The following is a 15,495-nucleotide window of genomic DNA, read 5'->3' on the forward strand; positions in this document are numbered from 1 at the left end:
GTGCCTGACATACATGAATAAAATCTGCTTTTTTTTTTTTTTTTTGAGACAGTGTCTTGCTATCCAACCTGGGCTGGCCTTGAACTTCTGATGTTGCTTGAGCTGCTGTTATGCAATTCACATGTCCTCTGTGGATTGCGAGAGTGCCTGTCATTATGATGTGGATGATAGAAGGGCACCTGTCATGGCCTAGTGGCTTAGTGCATGTCTCCTTAACATTTGGCGGGTGTGGGCAAGCCTGTGTTCCTGGTTTGGGTCTTGGTGTTTTATCTGTTTCTTGTGGCCTATCTTTCTAGTTCCAGGCAAGCCTCATCACCCTCCTCCACTCCAGGTTGACCTATCACACTCTCTCAGCGCCCAGATGTAGGGCGTTTCCTTCTTAAGCTGACAATTGACTCCTTGCCCACATCGAGCTCAGCACAGCACACACACATCCGGACCCTGACTGGCGTGCGAGACACAGGCAGGACACTGCTGGACTCAAAGGTGAGCCCCATGTGGGAGAACCTTGGAGCAGAGCACAGCTGGAGAGGTTTTGCAAGGCAAGGTCCTTGCAGGTCACAAGCCACCTTGAAAAGGGAGCCAGAGAACTGGAGCAAATACTCAAGAGTGAGGGGACAGGATAATTAAATTCTACTTGTTTCTCTAACCAGGAAGATGACCCTGCTTCCAGCCAACAAGGACATCATTTCTAAAGGAATGAAGGAATTTAATGTTCTGCTGAACCAACAGGTAAGCCTGGATTCCCTGTTTCAAAGGGCAGGCCCGGAGAGAGTGTGCGAACAGAGGAGAATGATTCTTCTCTAGATACAATGCTGCAAGGGTAATGGTGATGTTGAGAGAAGCTAGAGGCAGTGAATTCAAAGCAGAGAAAGGAGGATGTAAGAATTTGTGAAGCTGGCCTTCCTTTTCATGCTCAAGGTGGGTACTCTACCGCTTGAGCCACACCTCTACTTCCAGCTTTCTGCTGGTTAATTAGGGATAAGCTTCTCACCAACACTTCTGCCTGGGCTGGTTTTGAGCTGTGATCCTCAGATCACAGCCTCCTGAGTAGTTAGGATTACAGAGGCCAGGATCCAGTCACCACCAATGAGCCACCGGTATGCAGCCTGTTCTAGCATTCCTGAGTCAACTTACCACATTTTCTCTTGCCAACTCCCTACCCCCCTCAGGTTTTTGAGGATCCTTTTGTATCTGAGGAAGATATGGCAAAGGTGGTGAATGACTGGGTGAGCCTCTACATCAACTACTACAGTAAGCACACTGTAGGGGAGCCCCAGGAGCAAGACACGGCTCTGAAGGAACTTCGGCAGGAGCTGATGTCTCTGGCCAGCCCTTTCCTGGAGAAGTACAAGGCCTTCCTGAAATCTCAGGAGCATCCAAATCAGGCATCTAGCTCTTCATCTCCAGAAAACCCCTAAACCCTGTCTCTGTGTGTTTCATGTGTTTCATGTTGGTATCACTCTACAGTGACACCCCAATAAAGACCAAGACTGATTTTGGCTAAACTTCTGGCTCTTTCTCCATCCTCTTTGCTTTGTGAAAGCTGTTGGTTTATTTTACTTCAATCCTTTTTAGCTGTGGCCTTGGAGAATGAATTCTCTAGAGGAGAGGTAAGCAGCACTGGGCAGTACTATCATACAATAGTGAACAATCTGGGCAGGGATGGTAGAGAAAGTGTTGGGGGAAGGGGAGGAGAAAAGAGGCAGAACAAAGAAAAGGAGAAAAAAGCCTTCCAGAAATTGTGGTCGTGTGACCTGTTTGCCTAAAAGAAAGTTGTTGCTGGCCTGTTCATTTGGCTGTAGGGCTATGGTCTCTATTTTTCAATCCCCATTCACTTGGCTAACCCAGCTTGAACAGTATTCCAGGATTTTCTACCACAGAATAACCTCCCCCTCTGGAGACTTTCAGGACTATGGCGGTACTTTATGGAGTTGAAAAGGATCTTGGGAACTACCCTGCCCATCTCCTGTATTTCAGATAGGAAATCCCTTTTCTTAGGCTTCACCCTCCTTCAGCCTCAGATCTTTGACCATGAAGGAATAGCATCAGCTGGAAGCCTCCTTCTGTCACTTACCTGGGTGGGACCCCTGTTCTTTCAGATCCTTATTTTAGGGTTTTTGAGTGGATCTAGGGCCAGGGCAGTCTCACTGCCCTAAAACAAAACACAACAATTAAAAAAAAAAAAAAGACCACAGGGCTCTCTCCTGAGACAGTCAGAGGGCTCAAGTGGGGCTCAGGATAACAGCAATGCAGAGGGCGTGGCCTAAGGGTGGAGGGGGTGTGGACTGAGGGTGGATGGGTATGGCCTAATGGTGGAGCATCTGGGTATGATGGCCAAGAGAGTGTCAATTAGGGGCAGTTGTGCAGGGGGGCGGGGGAAGGCATTTTCAGAGCTCTGGCTTCAGTGAGAAAAGTCTGGACCTCAGAGGGATCGTCCCTTAGCTCCTAGCATTAGCAGGCTTTCTCCTCCAGTCAATGTCTCTGGTGAATAGCACTTGACCCAGAAAGGTTCCCCATTACACTTTCACACCAAGGGGTCATGGTGGTGGCTCTGTGTTTCTGCTCCTCAGTGATAGTTTGTTCCCTTCGGAGGCTGTTCATCTAGTCACAAGGTGACTGAGAACCATTTTCTAGGGCTGGAAAGGGCTTATTCTGGGCCCATCTGTGACAAGGTCACCTGGGCCCCTGCCAGAGAGTAAGGGGTGGGGGAAGGAGGGCGGTGACTGAGAGAAAGGGGCACAGCGAGGGTGCAGGCTGTGGGTGGGATTTCATCCTCCTCCATGGACAAAGAAGTGACAGCTGAGGTCCCTGCTGGATTCCTGTGACTGCTTAGTCTGGATTGCTGCAGTATGGAGAGCTCAGGATCAGTGTTCTAGAACTCTGAGACCCGCACAAGTGGGGTCCTCCCTCTATTGTTTTGGATTTGGTTTACAGATCTCTCATTTAGGAAGGAGGGGGGAAACAACATGTTCCCCGTGGTAGCTGTGCCTACCCTGTGAATTATAAGAGGGGATGTGTCTTTTAGGTGGCTGAGGTACAAATCCCATCTCATCATCTACCATCTATATTAGCTGGGAGAAGGGACCCTGCCAGAGCTTCAGTTTCCCTCAGTGTAGAGTGGGGTGATTTGCAGTCCCCGAGAGCAGCATCTGTCAGGCTATCACATATGTCCACATCTGACATTCTTACTGTTTTACTTCTCAGTCCATCACATCATTTGGGTTCTGCTGAAATCCAAGGCCCCTTTTTTCGTGGGCATCCAGTCTTGGCACAAAAGCTCAGCATGAATCTAGGGTTATGTGCCTCTAACATCCTGGGAATGGAAGGCTGAGAAATCACAGGAACACTTTCTTGGCAAGAAAGTGAGATAAACGAGCCAGGTGCTGGTGGCTCACACTTATAATCTTAGCTACTCAGGAGGCTGAGATCTGAGGATTGTGGTTCAAAGCCAGCCTGGGCAGCAAAGTCCATGAGACTCTTGTTTCTCCAATTAACCACCAATAATGGGGTTGTGGCTCAAGTAACAAAGCACTAGCCTTGAGCAAGAAAGCTTTGGGATAGCCCTGAGTTCAAGCCCCAGGGCCTGCGCGCTCTCTCTTTCTCTCTCTCTCCCCCTCCTCTCTCTCTTTCTCTCCCTCCCTCCCCCCTCTCTCTCTGTCTCCCCTGCCCCCCCACCCCCCACCCAAAGGTAGATTGGAGGGAAGAGCCAGTAGAAGAGGGGGATAGAAGTACATTCTACATATGTACAAAAGTAATATAATGAAACTCACATAAAATTATTAAAAGGGAGAGAGAGCTGGGCACTGTTGACTCACATCTGTAATCCTAGCTACTCAAGAGGCTGACATCTGAAGATAACAGTTCAAAGCCAGCCTGGGTAGGAAAGCCTGTGAGACTCTTATCTCTAATATGCTACTCAGAAAAAGCCAGAAATGGCTGCTTTGGCCCAAAAGGTAGAGTGCAAGCCTTGAGCGCAAAAAGGTTCAGGGACAGTGCCCAGGCCCAGAGTTCAAGACAGAGGACCAGAAACAAACAAATCAAAAGGGGAGGGGAGAAGAGGGTTTAAGAAAGAGTAATATAGACAGGATGAATCTGATCAAAGTAAATCATATGCATGTGTATAAATATCACATTGAAATCTCTTTATGTAATGAATTCATGCTAATAAAAAATTCAAAACAAGATTAGAAAAATCCTCCCAATGTGCTTCAGACAAGAAAAACAAAGCAGGAAGAATGGTCCTTTATATTAGTAAGTTCAGTGTTGGATAGTATCAGGCAAGGGCTGTAACTGGGTCCTGGAAGATGAAACTAAAACTCACCTCTGCTGAGCTCCCGAGTCTTAATGCCCTCTCTGATGGTGTCATTTTTCTGAGAGGTCTACCTCCAAGATGAAAAGATGTGCATCATCTGTCAGCCATGTAGCAGAAAAACAAAAACAACCCCCCCCCCCCAGGTTTAAATCCTGAGGCCTCATTCAATTTGCTTGGCCACATGCTCAGGCCTTAACCAATCATGCCAACCAGACCAGAATGGTCTTTGGTGATTGGCTAGGCTGGAGGCCATGTGACTTCTGTCTTCCAGGTGTCCTGGAAGCTATTTCTCCTACATCTAGGTGGAAGAGACTGTGGTCACCGGGAGAGCAGGGTTAGGAGTGGATCCTCTGCTTCCTGTGGCCTTATTTCTTGTGATGTTGTTCTGTAAACAAACATTCACTGAGCAGCTATTATGTGTCAGGGTCTCAGGACGTGCTAGATTCAAGGAACCACATGACTGACCGATAATATTCTTCATCTTGAGATGGTGTGCAAGCAGAGCGCAGGCAAGTCAAGCAGACCAATATAGAGGGGGGTTAGGCCGCATTTAAAAGCTCAAACAGGGCTGGGGATATGGCCTAGTGGCAAGAGTGCTTGCCTCCTATACATGAGGCCCTGGGTTCAATTCCCCAGCACCACATATACAGAAAATGGCCAGAAGTGGCGCTGTGGCTCAAGTGGTAGAGTGCTAGCCTTGAGCAAAAAAGAAGCCAGGGACAGTGCTCAGGCCCTGAGTTCAGGGCCTAGGACTGGCCAAAAAAAAAAAAAAAAAAAGCTCAAACAGGACAAATGGGTTGAAGAAGGTCCCTGGAGGCTCAGGGAGACGGGCAGATAGGGGCCCCATGAGCATGCGCCGCCGACGGGGCAGAAGCAAGAGGAAGGGGGCGTTAGAAAAGCGAGGCACTAGCAGACCTGATCACTCTCATCTCCTCACCTGGGAGTGCTCAGGTTGGTGTTTGTGCGCGTCTCACTCGCTATCTGATCTTCAGCACCAAGGACAGCGCCCAAGGTGCTGGGACCGGTGAGCGCTAAGGGGGTGGGGGATGTGTGGAAAGGCCTCTTCCCACCCCCCCCCCACCCGAGAAAGACGGCGTGTCCCCATGGTAGTCACTCCTCGTGTCCTAGGGCGTCAGGGGGCAGGGGAGGCCCTGGACTATTGCTGCTGCGGCCTCGCCCGCGGAAACGTCCGGCTGGGCCAGCGGGGCGCGCGCCTGGGCTGGACCTTCGGCTGCAGGCCAGAGCGCAAGGGCGTTGCGCGCGGCCTCGGGTCGCCAGCCCGGGGACACAGGATGCAGTAGGCAGCTCGCGCCCCCGCGGGTCGTTGCTGTGGCCCCCCCGGCCCAACCCCCAAACACGCCGCCAATGTCCATTGTTTCCTTCAGCTCCAATGTCAGTTTGTACAAGGGCAGGGCCTCCGCGCAGGGAGTTTGCGGGCTTCCTTCTTGCAGGGGAGTCTGGAAGGCTCAACATTTCCAGCAGGTCCTTTCCTAGCCGAGGCCCGCCTCTCCAAAGCCGAACCATCCCGCGAACCCACGGCTTCTCAGGTACGCGAGGAGGGAGGGAGGGGAAACTGAGGCCCCCCCCCACCCCGTACTTGCCGCGGACGCTGCTGAAGGTTTGGTACCAAGTGTGTGATCCAGTTCACCCTCGAAGGGAAAACACACACACACACACACACACGTAAGCCCAAGGGGTGGAGAAACCATAGACATGGGCCAAAGAACGAGGAAATTCTTTCTACCTACCTCTGAGGATTCCAGAAAAGGGTTAAGTGTTGTATATTTGTAAAAAAAAAAAAAAAAAAGCCTTCACTATTTTCTTGTTACTTCAAATATTCACTGCACTGTTTTTATAGGTGTGCGACCACATGGATGAATGTTTTAGGGGTGTGTGTGTGTGTGTGTGTGTGTGTGTGTGTGTGTGCTGGTCCTGGGGCTTGAAATCAGGGCCTGGGCACCGACCTTGAACTCTTTTCTTCCCCCTCAAGACTAGTGCTCTACCACTTGAGCCACAGCCAATTCCAGCGTTTTGCTGGTTAATTGGAGGTAAGAGTCTCACAGTCTCTTCTGCACCAGCTGGCTTTGAACATCGATCCTCATATCCCAGCCACCTGAGTGGCAAGGATGACAGGCATGAATCACCAGTGGCATGAGTTATTTTTTATTGGCATATATTAGTTATGGAGGGGTTTCAATGCTGCATCTGCACACATGTTTACTGGGTAGCTTGGGAGTACTGAGGGGCAAAGCTGGTGCTTTGTGGAATAGAGGGACTGGAGATAATGGAATGGAGGGACAGGTGACAGCTGGCACCTGAGAGGGTATCCTGAGGATTATTGTGTAGTTTGTGCCATTATCAGGCCAGAAGCAGCAGTAGCTGTGGCTCAATGAAGGGGATAATAAGAGTGGAGTGTAGTAGATATAAAAGTTGATTACGTCTGTAATCCTAGCTACTCAGGAGGCTGAGATATGAGGATAATGGTTCAAAGGCAACCTGGGAAGAAAAGTCCCTGTGAGACCCTTATCTTCAATGAACCACTCAAAAACTGGAAGTGGCACTGTGGCTCCAGTGGTAGAGCGCTAGCCTTGAGCACAGAGAGGCTCAGGGACAGCGCCCAGGCCCTGAGTTCAAGCCCTGCAACTGAAAAAAGAAAAGACAAGACAAGGTCTAGTTGATTATGTATTAAGAGGGGGAAAAAGGCAAAAGAGACTAAAAGAAGGATACACAGACAAATAAACAGATAAACAAAAACAGATCTATCATTCTAGCTACTGGCTAAGTGTGTATAGGTAACAAGATACCAGGAGCTGGTGGCTCACACCTGCAATCCCAGCTACTCAGGAGGTTGAGAGCTGAGGATCACAGACTGAAGCCAGACAGAAAAATCTTTGACACTCATCTCCAATTAGCCATTAAAAATAAAAGCTGAGGGCTGGGGATATGGCCTAGTGGCAAGAGTGCCTGCCTCATATACATGAGGCCCTGGGTTCGATTCCCCAGCACCACATATACAGAAAAATGGCCAGAAGTGGCGCTGTGGCTCAAGTGGCAGAGTGCTAGCCTTGAGCAAAAAAGAAGCCAGGGACAGTGCTCAGGCCCTGAGTCCAAGGCCCAGGACTGGCAAAAAAAAAAAAAAAAAAGCTGAAAGTGGAAGTATGGATCAATTGGTAGAGTGACAGCCTTAGAAGAAGAAGCTAATGGACAGTGACCAAGCCCTGAATCCAAACCCCAGTACCGGCATGAAATAAATGTGAAGATAAGTAGGAAGGACTGTGGATGAGGAAACAGAAGTAGAAGAAAGCATGCGCAAGAGAAGTAGAAAATTTGTCGACAGAGGAAATGTGCTGATGATCAAGGTTCACCTGAAAAGGGAAGATATAATTTAAGGTGTAATTTGAATATTGAGAGGTGTGTGTCTCAGATATAGTGATTGCAAATAAAGAAACAGGCCTGGTGCTGGTGGTTCACACCTAGCTATTCAGGAAGCTGAGATCATGGTTCAAAGCCAGCACAGTCAGCAATATCTCTGTGAGACTCTTATCTCCAATTAACCACCAGAAAACTGGAAGTGGTGCTGAGCTCAAGCGTTAGAGCGCTAGGCTGAAGCTGAAGAGCTCATGGACAGTGCTCAGGCCCCGAGTTCAAGCCCCACGACTGACAAAAAATAAAAAAAAAGAGAAAGTAGAAGTAAAGAATACAGAGGGAACAGGCAGATCAAATGCACAAAAAGAACAATAAAAAGTTGATTTAAAAGAATAATAAAGTACATTCATTGCCAGTGGCTAATGCCTCTCAATCTAGATATTCAGGAGATGGAGACCTGGAAGATCTTGGTTTGAAGCCAGCCTGAGTAGAAAGATCTGTGAGATTTCACATCTAATTAACAAGCAAAACACTGAACTGGAGGCATGCCTCAAGTGAGAAGAGTAACAGTTCTGAGCAAATAAGCCGAGCAAGAGCCTGAGGCTTTGAGTTCAAGCCATAGTACACACACACAAAAGAATAAAATCTATTAAGAAAGTATAGATGAAGAAACATCTAATAAAAAACAGCATAATGAAACAGTTAAAAAAAATTCAGTTCTCAGCTGTTGTTGAATTGCTCTGTCCAGCAGGTGGCAACATAGTTCCGGGCTCCACTCACTGCCATGGTGAGTTTCCAATGGAGACAGGAGCTTAGTGATGCAATTCCAGTCTCCTTCCCACCCCTTGCTCACTGTCTACTTCCTGTGTGGCGTCCTTGGTTACACACGCACAGTCTGTTGGGTTCTACAGTTCCTGTGGGTGTTCTCCTGTCCTGCTGCCTCTCTTCATGCTCCTGCTGTCCTTTCCTGTAGGAAGCTGACGGAGTGATGCTCACTCCCCGCCCACCCACCGGTTCATGCTTCATCTTTTGTTTCCCTGGTGAGGTTTGGGGTGCAGTTGCTGTGCCTGTGATTGGCAGCCTGCAGACTCTCCTCCAGGGTCTTTGCTGCATGGCTCCTTGACTGGGCTGCTGGTGGCATTTAGAGCATTGGTGACCTGCTTCAAGAGTTGCTAAATTGAAGTAACTCTTGCTAAGACACATTTTCATAGTTTTTGTTGAGTAGCTGGAAATTTCTGCCTACTTCTAAATTACCATCTTAGCTCCTCCCAAAGTTTGAAAAATTGTCGGGGCTGGGGATATGGCCTAGTGGCAAGAGTGCCTGCCTCATATACATGAGGCCCTGGGTTCGATTCCCCAGCACCACATATACAGAAAATGGCCAGAAGTGGCGCTGTGGCCCAAGTGGCAGAGTGCTAGCCTTGAGCGGGACGAAGCCAGGGACAGTGCTCAGGCCCTGAGTCCAAGCCCCAGGACTGGCCAAAAAAAAAAAAAATGTTATTAGTGTATATTAATTATACAAGGGAGGGGTTCATTGTGAAATTTACATACAGGCATACACTATATCTCCATCAAATTCACCCTTTGTCACCTTTCCTGGTCCCCTTTGTCTCCTTCTTAAAACAATTTCAACAGCTTTGTTTTATAGCCTAATACAGGTTATTTTCTTGCCATTTTTTTTTTGCCAGTCCTGGGGCTTGAACTCAGGGCCTGGGTGCTGTCCCTGAGCCTTTTTGTGCTCTAGGCTAGTGTTCTACCACTTGAGCCACAGCACCACTTCCATGAATCAAACATCTTAATGTAAGAACTGAAACTTTGAAACTACTACAGGCAAACACAGGGAAGACTGGAAGATATATGAATAATTGTTTTCTGAATAGGACTCTAATTGCTTCTGAAATAAGGAAACAACGATTAGAATCAAAAGGCAGAAGGGGAGAAAAATCTTCATCTATGAATCCATGGCTAAAAGATTAAATATCCACAACATAAAAAGTACTCAACAAGTTAAACAGTGAAAGAAATAACCCAAATTAATAGATGAGTAAGTGAACAGAACAGATAGTTCCCAGAAGAAGAAACACAGAGGGCAAATAACTACTGTCTCTCAGCTTTTTTTGTTCTTGTTGTTGTTCACAGTTGATATTCTACCATCTAAGCCATGCCTCCTCTGCTGACATTTTTCTGGTTAACTGATGATAAATGTTTCTTTGCTTTGTCTGTCTGGATTCAAGTGTCAAGCCTCAGATCTCAGCCTCTTGAGTAGCTAGGAGTTTAGATGTGAGCTACCAGTGCCAGGCTTTTTATTTGTTTTCAGCCATTGTAAGTTAACAGGGCCCAGAGTATAATTGACAATATTGCATGCCATCAGTGACTTACTTCCTTCAGCTAGGCTGCATCTCCCATAACGTTGCCATCACTTCACTAAATAGTCCCACTGGGTGGGGACCAGATATCCCACACAAAATGATGAGTAAATTGTTAAAGCACCACACCAATAAAAATAAATAAATCAGACATAGTATGTGACTTTAATGAGAATACCTTCATTTTTATTGGTGGGACTTTCCTCTAAAACATCCATGTTTTCTTCACAGGGAAGAATTAAACTTTTCATGTATACTTTGGAAGCAGAGCCAATAACAAAATGAGACCATCAAAGCATTCATCATCTGGGAACAACAAACATCCAAGTTATAGCACTGGCATTGATTTTTTCAAGTCCAAAGAGAAAGCCACTACAAAAGGAACACGGGACAGAATTGAGCCAATGGTCCTCAGGTCTCCACCCACAGGAGAATCTCTTGTACAATATGCTCTGCCCCTCCCATCCAGTAGGGCAATGGACTCAGAAGAAGATGAAAAAGAAGAAGAAGAAGAAATAATAGAAGACGATGACATATTGGTCAGGAAGATTGCTAGACACCTGGATAAGGTAAGATACTTGCATGGTTCTCATGGCAATAGGGTAGCAATCTTGTTGAGCTTAGGGCCGAGGTGTTGTTCCCTGACTTTTCTTTTGCAGTAGTGCTCTACCACTTGAATCACACCTCCCCTTCCAGCTTTTTGCTAGTTAATTGGTTATGAGTCTCATAGATTTTTCTGCCTAAACTGGCTTCAAGTTATGATCCTCAGATCTCAGCCTTCTGGAGAGCTAGAATTATAGACACGAGCCTCTGGCACAACTTTCTGAGGAGAGGTCTTTGTATACCTTAGAAACATCACCTCTTCATGTTGGAAAAAAATCCACTTTACTCTGAGCTTCTTTTTCTTTTATATAGTCATCCAGAATTGAGTTGGAAATGTATGAAACATTGAGAATCATGAAACTACTTCATCAACCTTCTGAAACACCCGTTTGTTGAAAGTTTGAAAGGTTAAGCTCAAAGGATTTCCTTTAAAAACTTCCTTGCTTTGGGCTGGGAATATGGCCTAGAGATAAAGTGCTTATGGCTTCTTTTTGATGACACATATTGGGGAAAATGATGGATGGGAAATTGTGTGTGTGTGTGTGTGTGTGTTCTGGGACTTGAGCTTGGAGCCTGGGCACTGTCCTTAAGCTTTTTGCTCAAAGTTAGTGCTTTTCAATTTCACTTGAGACACAGCTCCATGTCCAGATTTTCGATGGCTAATTGGGGATAAAGAGTCTCACAGATTTTCCTGGTCGGGTTGGCTTTGAATCTGGATCCTCAGATCTCAGCCTCTTGAGTAGCTAGAATTACAGGCGCGAGCTACTGGTGCCCAGCTAATGGAACGTTTTTAGTGGCTAGCACTGGCAGAAGTAAACCTTGATTGTTGGAAAGGTTCTGTTATTATTGCTTCCACATTTACTTTTCTGTTTAATAGGATTCATTTTAAACTATGAAAGTACTTAATTTGCTTTGCTTTCTTCCTCTCCTCTCTTCCCCCAGGCAATTACAACATTGGTAGAACTCTATGGGGTTGGTGCTGAAAATGAAGACACATTAGAAATGAAACCTGAGGATGAAGACTTAGATGTATATGTAAGTGGACATCATGCCATTGGAGGGCACTTCACTCCCAGAAGGGATAGGGATTTGCTTTCTGAGTTCACACACCTTGTCAGCATTAACTTCCTATCCATGCAAACAATCCCCTTAGGAAATTCACAGTAGCATACTGATCCCCCACCCCCACCCCATTTTATGTCAACCCTTTCTGAAAGTTAAAAATCTCCATTTTGTGTGTCAGTTGTGGGGCTTGAACTCAGGTCTTGGGCACTTTCCCCTGAGCACTTTTGTTCAGGGCTAGCACTCTACCACTTTGAACTCTAGCTCCACTTCAGGTTTTTCTGTTGGTTAATTGGAGAGGAGAGTCTTTTTCCTGTCTGAGCTGGTTTTGAACCATGATCCTCAGATCTCAGCCTCCTCAGTAGCTAGGATGACAGGTGCAAACCCTCTTGTGTAATTTTTTTTAAAGCATGATATCGACTGTGGTTTGCGTTGTGCATTCTCTATCATGTTAAGAAGGTATCTTGCCCGGAGCCAGTGGCTCAGGCCTGTCCTTAGCTACTCAGGAGGCTGACAGCTGAGGATCACAATTTGAAGCCGGTATGGGCAGGAAAGTCTTCGAGACTGTTAGGATTACAGGCAGGAGCCACCCCTGACCGGCAGCGGTATACTTTCAATGTACTCTTAGCAGAACAGGGAAATGAGTGACTAGAGTCACTCCTGCATCACAGAAGGTGAGGGGATTTGCTGGTAGTACTGTGTTTGAGGAGCAGAGTCTTGCCTTACGTGTTTGAAGGGGCATGCAGTACGCAAAAAGCTTACATGTTTTCAAGAAGTTGTTAAGTGTACTAAGAAAGAGACTGATAACGTGGGTTCTGAAACAAAAGTAACTTGGTGCTTTGTTATCCTTTTTGAAAGGCTGGGACTGATATGAATTCGTTCTTGATATGTTGTTCACAATTTGCAGCTCAGCTAGAAGAAACGATTAAGGAAGAACGTAATGTATGTATGTATTTTGTATGACCAGCCAAGTCCTCAGGCATCTTCTAACTGGTTTTCCAGATTTTTCTCTCTTTTCCTCAGTTCTTAGCGTATTAAGTGACATTGACAATTTCTTTTTTTTTTGGTGGTGGTGGGGCTTGAACTCGGGCCCTAGGTGCTGTCCCTGAGCTTTTCACTTAAGGCTAGCACTCTACCACTTTGAGCCACAGCTCCACTTCTAGTTTTCTGGTGGTTCATTGGAGATAAGAGTCTCACAAACTTTTTTGCCTGGGCTGGCTTTGAATTGTGATACTCAGACCTCAGTCACCTGGCTTGCTAGGTTTATAGGCACAAGCCACCAGTGCCTGGCCCGACATTGACTTTCATTTGCAATGTATATTTTCATTTGTCTTTTGGAGTTGTCTGTAATATTTTTGGTTAAACAAAGGTCATTCTTATTCTCACACTCTTCTTCTTCACTCGCTTCTTCCTTCCCTGCCTTTTCTGCTTTCCTTTACTAATCGTTCAGTAGCCCAAAGTACCAATTTTATCTATCAAAACATATCAAATTTTTATTTTATATGGAATTTTAGTCAGAGAAAAGCTTACCATAAGGTTACATTGCAAGCAAATTCACTTATGTTTTCTCCATATATATAAATGTATTATATATATACACACACATATATATACATATATGTATATATATGGATAAACAATATATAGAAAAATATATGTATATATGATGTTTTTTGTGCCCATTCTGAGGCCTGAACTCAGGGCCTAGGCCCTGCCCCTGAGCTTTTTTTGCTCAAAGTAGCACTCTACCATTGAGCCACAGCTTCACTTCCAGCTTTTCAGTGGTTAATTGGAAGTAAGAGTCTCACAGACTTTCCTGCCTGGGCTGGCTTTGGACTGTGATCCTCAGATCTCAGCCTCCTGATTAGCTAGGATTACAAGCATAAGCAAACAATTGTGAGCTCATGATTAGTGATTTTTACAATTGAGACTCATGAGGCTTCAGTTAGGTAGTATTGCATACATTCTGAAGAATTTTATTTGAAAATATACTAATGGATTCTTTATTTTCCAGATTTTGGAATCTCTTTTTAAGGTATGTTCAATGTATTGCAGCTCAAATCTATGAAAACATAATAGATAAACACAAGTTTATGAGAAAAAACTTTGTAAGTTTGAGGAAATTTCTTGCTTTCTATTCTGTTCTATCCAGTTTCATTCTAAATCCTGGGTTAGGATTATGGTCAGGGGTCAGGGCTGATGATGAAAATTCACAAGTACTCATGAATATGTGCATTGATCTCATCGTTATTAACTTAATATCACTTAATTTAAGATGCCATATTGGATTTTAATTTGAATTATCCCTTGTTTCTTTTTAAAGTGGTTTCAGCAACAAGTCAATCAGATGGAAGAGGTAAAATTCAACATTTCTTAATTATTCATTAATATATTGACTTATTTGAAAATAACTTTGAGGTAAGCGTAAGTTAAACTTTTTAAGTAATTGTGGGTTATCAAGGTATTGTTTTGATGTAAGAGGAGGGGGAATTAGTGGGTGGAGCCAAAGGTGTTTCTCAGTGATTTACCCAAAATGTTACTGCATATCTAGCATATTTCAAGTTTAACTGACATTCTTTTATATTGAACAATAGAAATTTAACTATTTTTCTTTTCTTAACTTACATAAAAGAGTAGGTGATAAGAGAGATGTTTATTAATTAAAAGTTTTCTCATATATTTGAAAATCATGTGCAATATAAGCATACACATAAATACATAATTGACTTTATGCTTAATATTTTATTTTAATAGTGCTCTTTTGTACTTTAGGTTTTTAGTTGTGTGTATGTGTGTGTGTGTGTGTGTGTGTGTGTGTGTGTGTGTATGTGTATGCGTTAGCACCAAGGCTTGATTTGAACTTAGGGTCTTGAGCTCTTGCTTGGCTTTTTCACTCATGGCTGATGTTCTACCACTTAGACCATGCCTCTAAGTCTAGCTTTTTTGTCAGTCATGGGGCTTGAACTCAGGGACTGGGTGCTGTCCCTGAGCTCTTTTGCTCAAGGCTAGTACTCTACAATTTAGAGCCACAGCTCCACTTCCAGTTTTCTAGTGGTTAATTGGACTCTTATGGACTTTCATGGACTTTCCTGCTTGGACTAGCTTTGAACCATGATCCTCAGATCTCAGCCTCCTGAGTAGCTAGGATTACAGGTGTGAGCCACCATTGCCCAGCTATTCTGGTAAATATTTGAGTTGCACTGATTTGTTTGTTTGTTTTTGTTTTTGCCAGTCGTGGCACTTGGACTCAGGGCCGGAGCACTGTCCCTGGCTTCTTTTTGCTCAAGGCTAGCACTCTGCCACATGAGCCACAGCGCCTCTTCTGGCCATTTTCTATATATGTGGTGCTGAGGAATCGAACTCAGGGCTTTATGTATAGGAGGCAAGCATTCTTGCCACTAGGCTATATTCCCAGCCCTGCATTGATTTGTTATTGGACTTGCTATGAAACCTCTGTACACTACAAATAGCAAACTGAAGAGTTGAAAGCAATTAGATATGTGAAAATCCCCCATGAGTGATAGTACTATTGATAGCCACCTGTGTAAACATTGTGAAATATCATACCAGTGTTTGATCATAGCTATGGATAAGAGTACTCTAAAAGTTACTTGGATTTGCCATAGGAAAAACTAAAATGTCTTTGAGGAGTGGGTGCAAAAATTAGGTATTTCCTAAGTAATTGGTTAATTTTATTGATTTAGGTAAGTAGAGATCAAAGTCTTTTAGAAGAAGATCGTTCAACTCAAAGAGTAAGCATCGCACATATAAGGCTGGTCAAAA

At 44.9% G+C, this 15,495-nt stretch overlaps 2 protein-coding genes across 3 annotated transcripts; both read left to right on the forward strand.

Annotated features, from left to right (window-relative positions):
• The first annotated feature begins 327 nt into the window (after nucleotides 1-327).
• On the forward strand, nucleotides 328-14,732 carry LOC125340990 (alpha hemoglobin stabilizing protein). 2 transcript variants are annotated; one of them, XM_048332959.1, is made up of 5 exons: nucleotides 332-486; nucleotides 654-732; nucleotides 1,173-1,445; nucleotides 6,203-6,208; nucleotides 14,722-14,732. In XM_048332959.1, exons 2-3 carry the CDS (start codon nucleotides 658-660, stop codon nucleotides 1,419-1,421), a joined length of 324 nt encoding a protein of 107 aa, XP_048188916.1. In that variant the 5' UTR covers nucleotides 332-486; nucleotides 654-657; the 3' UTR covers nucleotides 1,422-1,445; nucleotides 6,203-6,208; nucleotides 14,722-14,732. The 2 variants fall into 2 exon arrangements, with proteins under 2 accessions (XP_048188915.1, XP_048188916.1); XM_048332958.1 differs by lacking the exons at nucleotides 6,203-6,208; nucleotides 14,722-14,732 and having other exon boundaries at nucleotides 328-486; nucleotides 1,173-1,503.
• Ccdc7 (coiled-coil domain containing 7) lies at nucleotides 10,452-12,750 on the forward strand. Its single transcript, XM_048333076.1, has 3 exons — nucleotides 10,452-10,616; nucleotides 12,571-12,654; nucleotides 12,736-12,750. The coding sequence occupies exons 1-3, from the start codon at nucleotides 10,452-10,454 to the stop codon at nucleotides 12,748-12,750; spliced, it is 264 nt and encodes an 87-aa protein (XP_048189033.1).
• Nucleotides 14,733-15,495: the final 763 nt, after the last annotated feature.

Source organism: Perognathus longimembris, chromosome 23, assembly GCF_023159225.1.
Source record: "Perognathus longimembris pacificus isolate PPM17 chromosome 23, ASM2315922v1, whole genome shotgun sequence".
NCBI classification, from domain to species: Eukaryota; Metazoa; Chordata; class Mammalia; order Rodentia; family Heteromyidae; genus Perognathus; species Perognathus longimembris.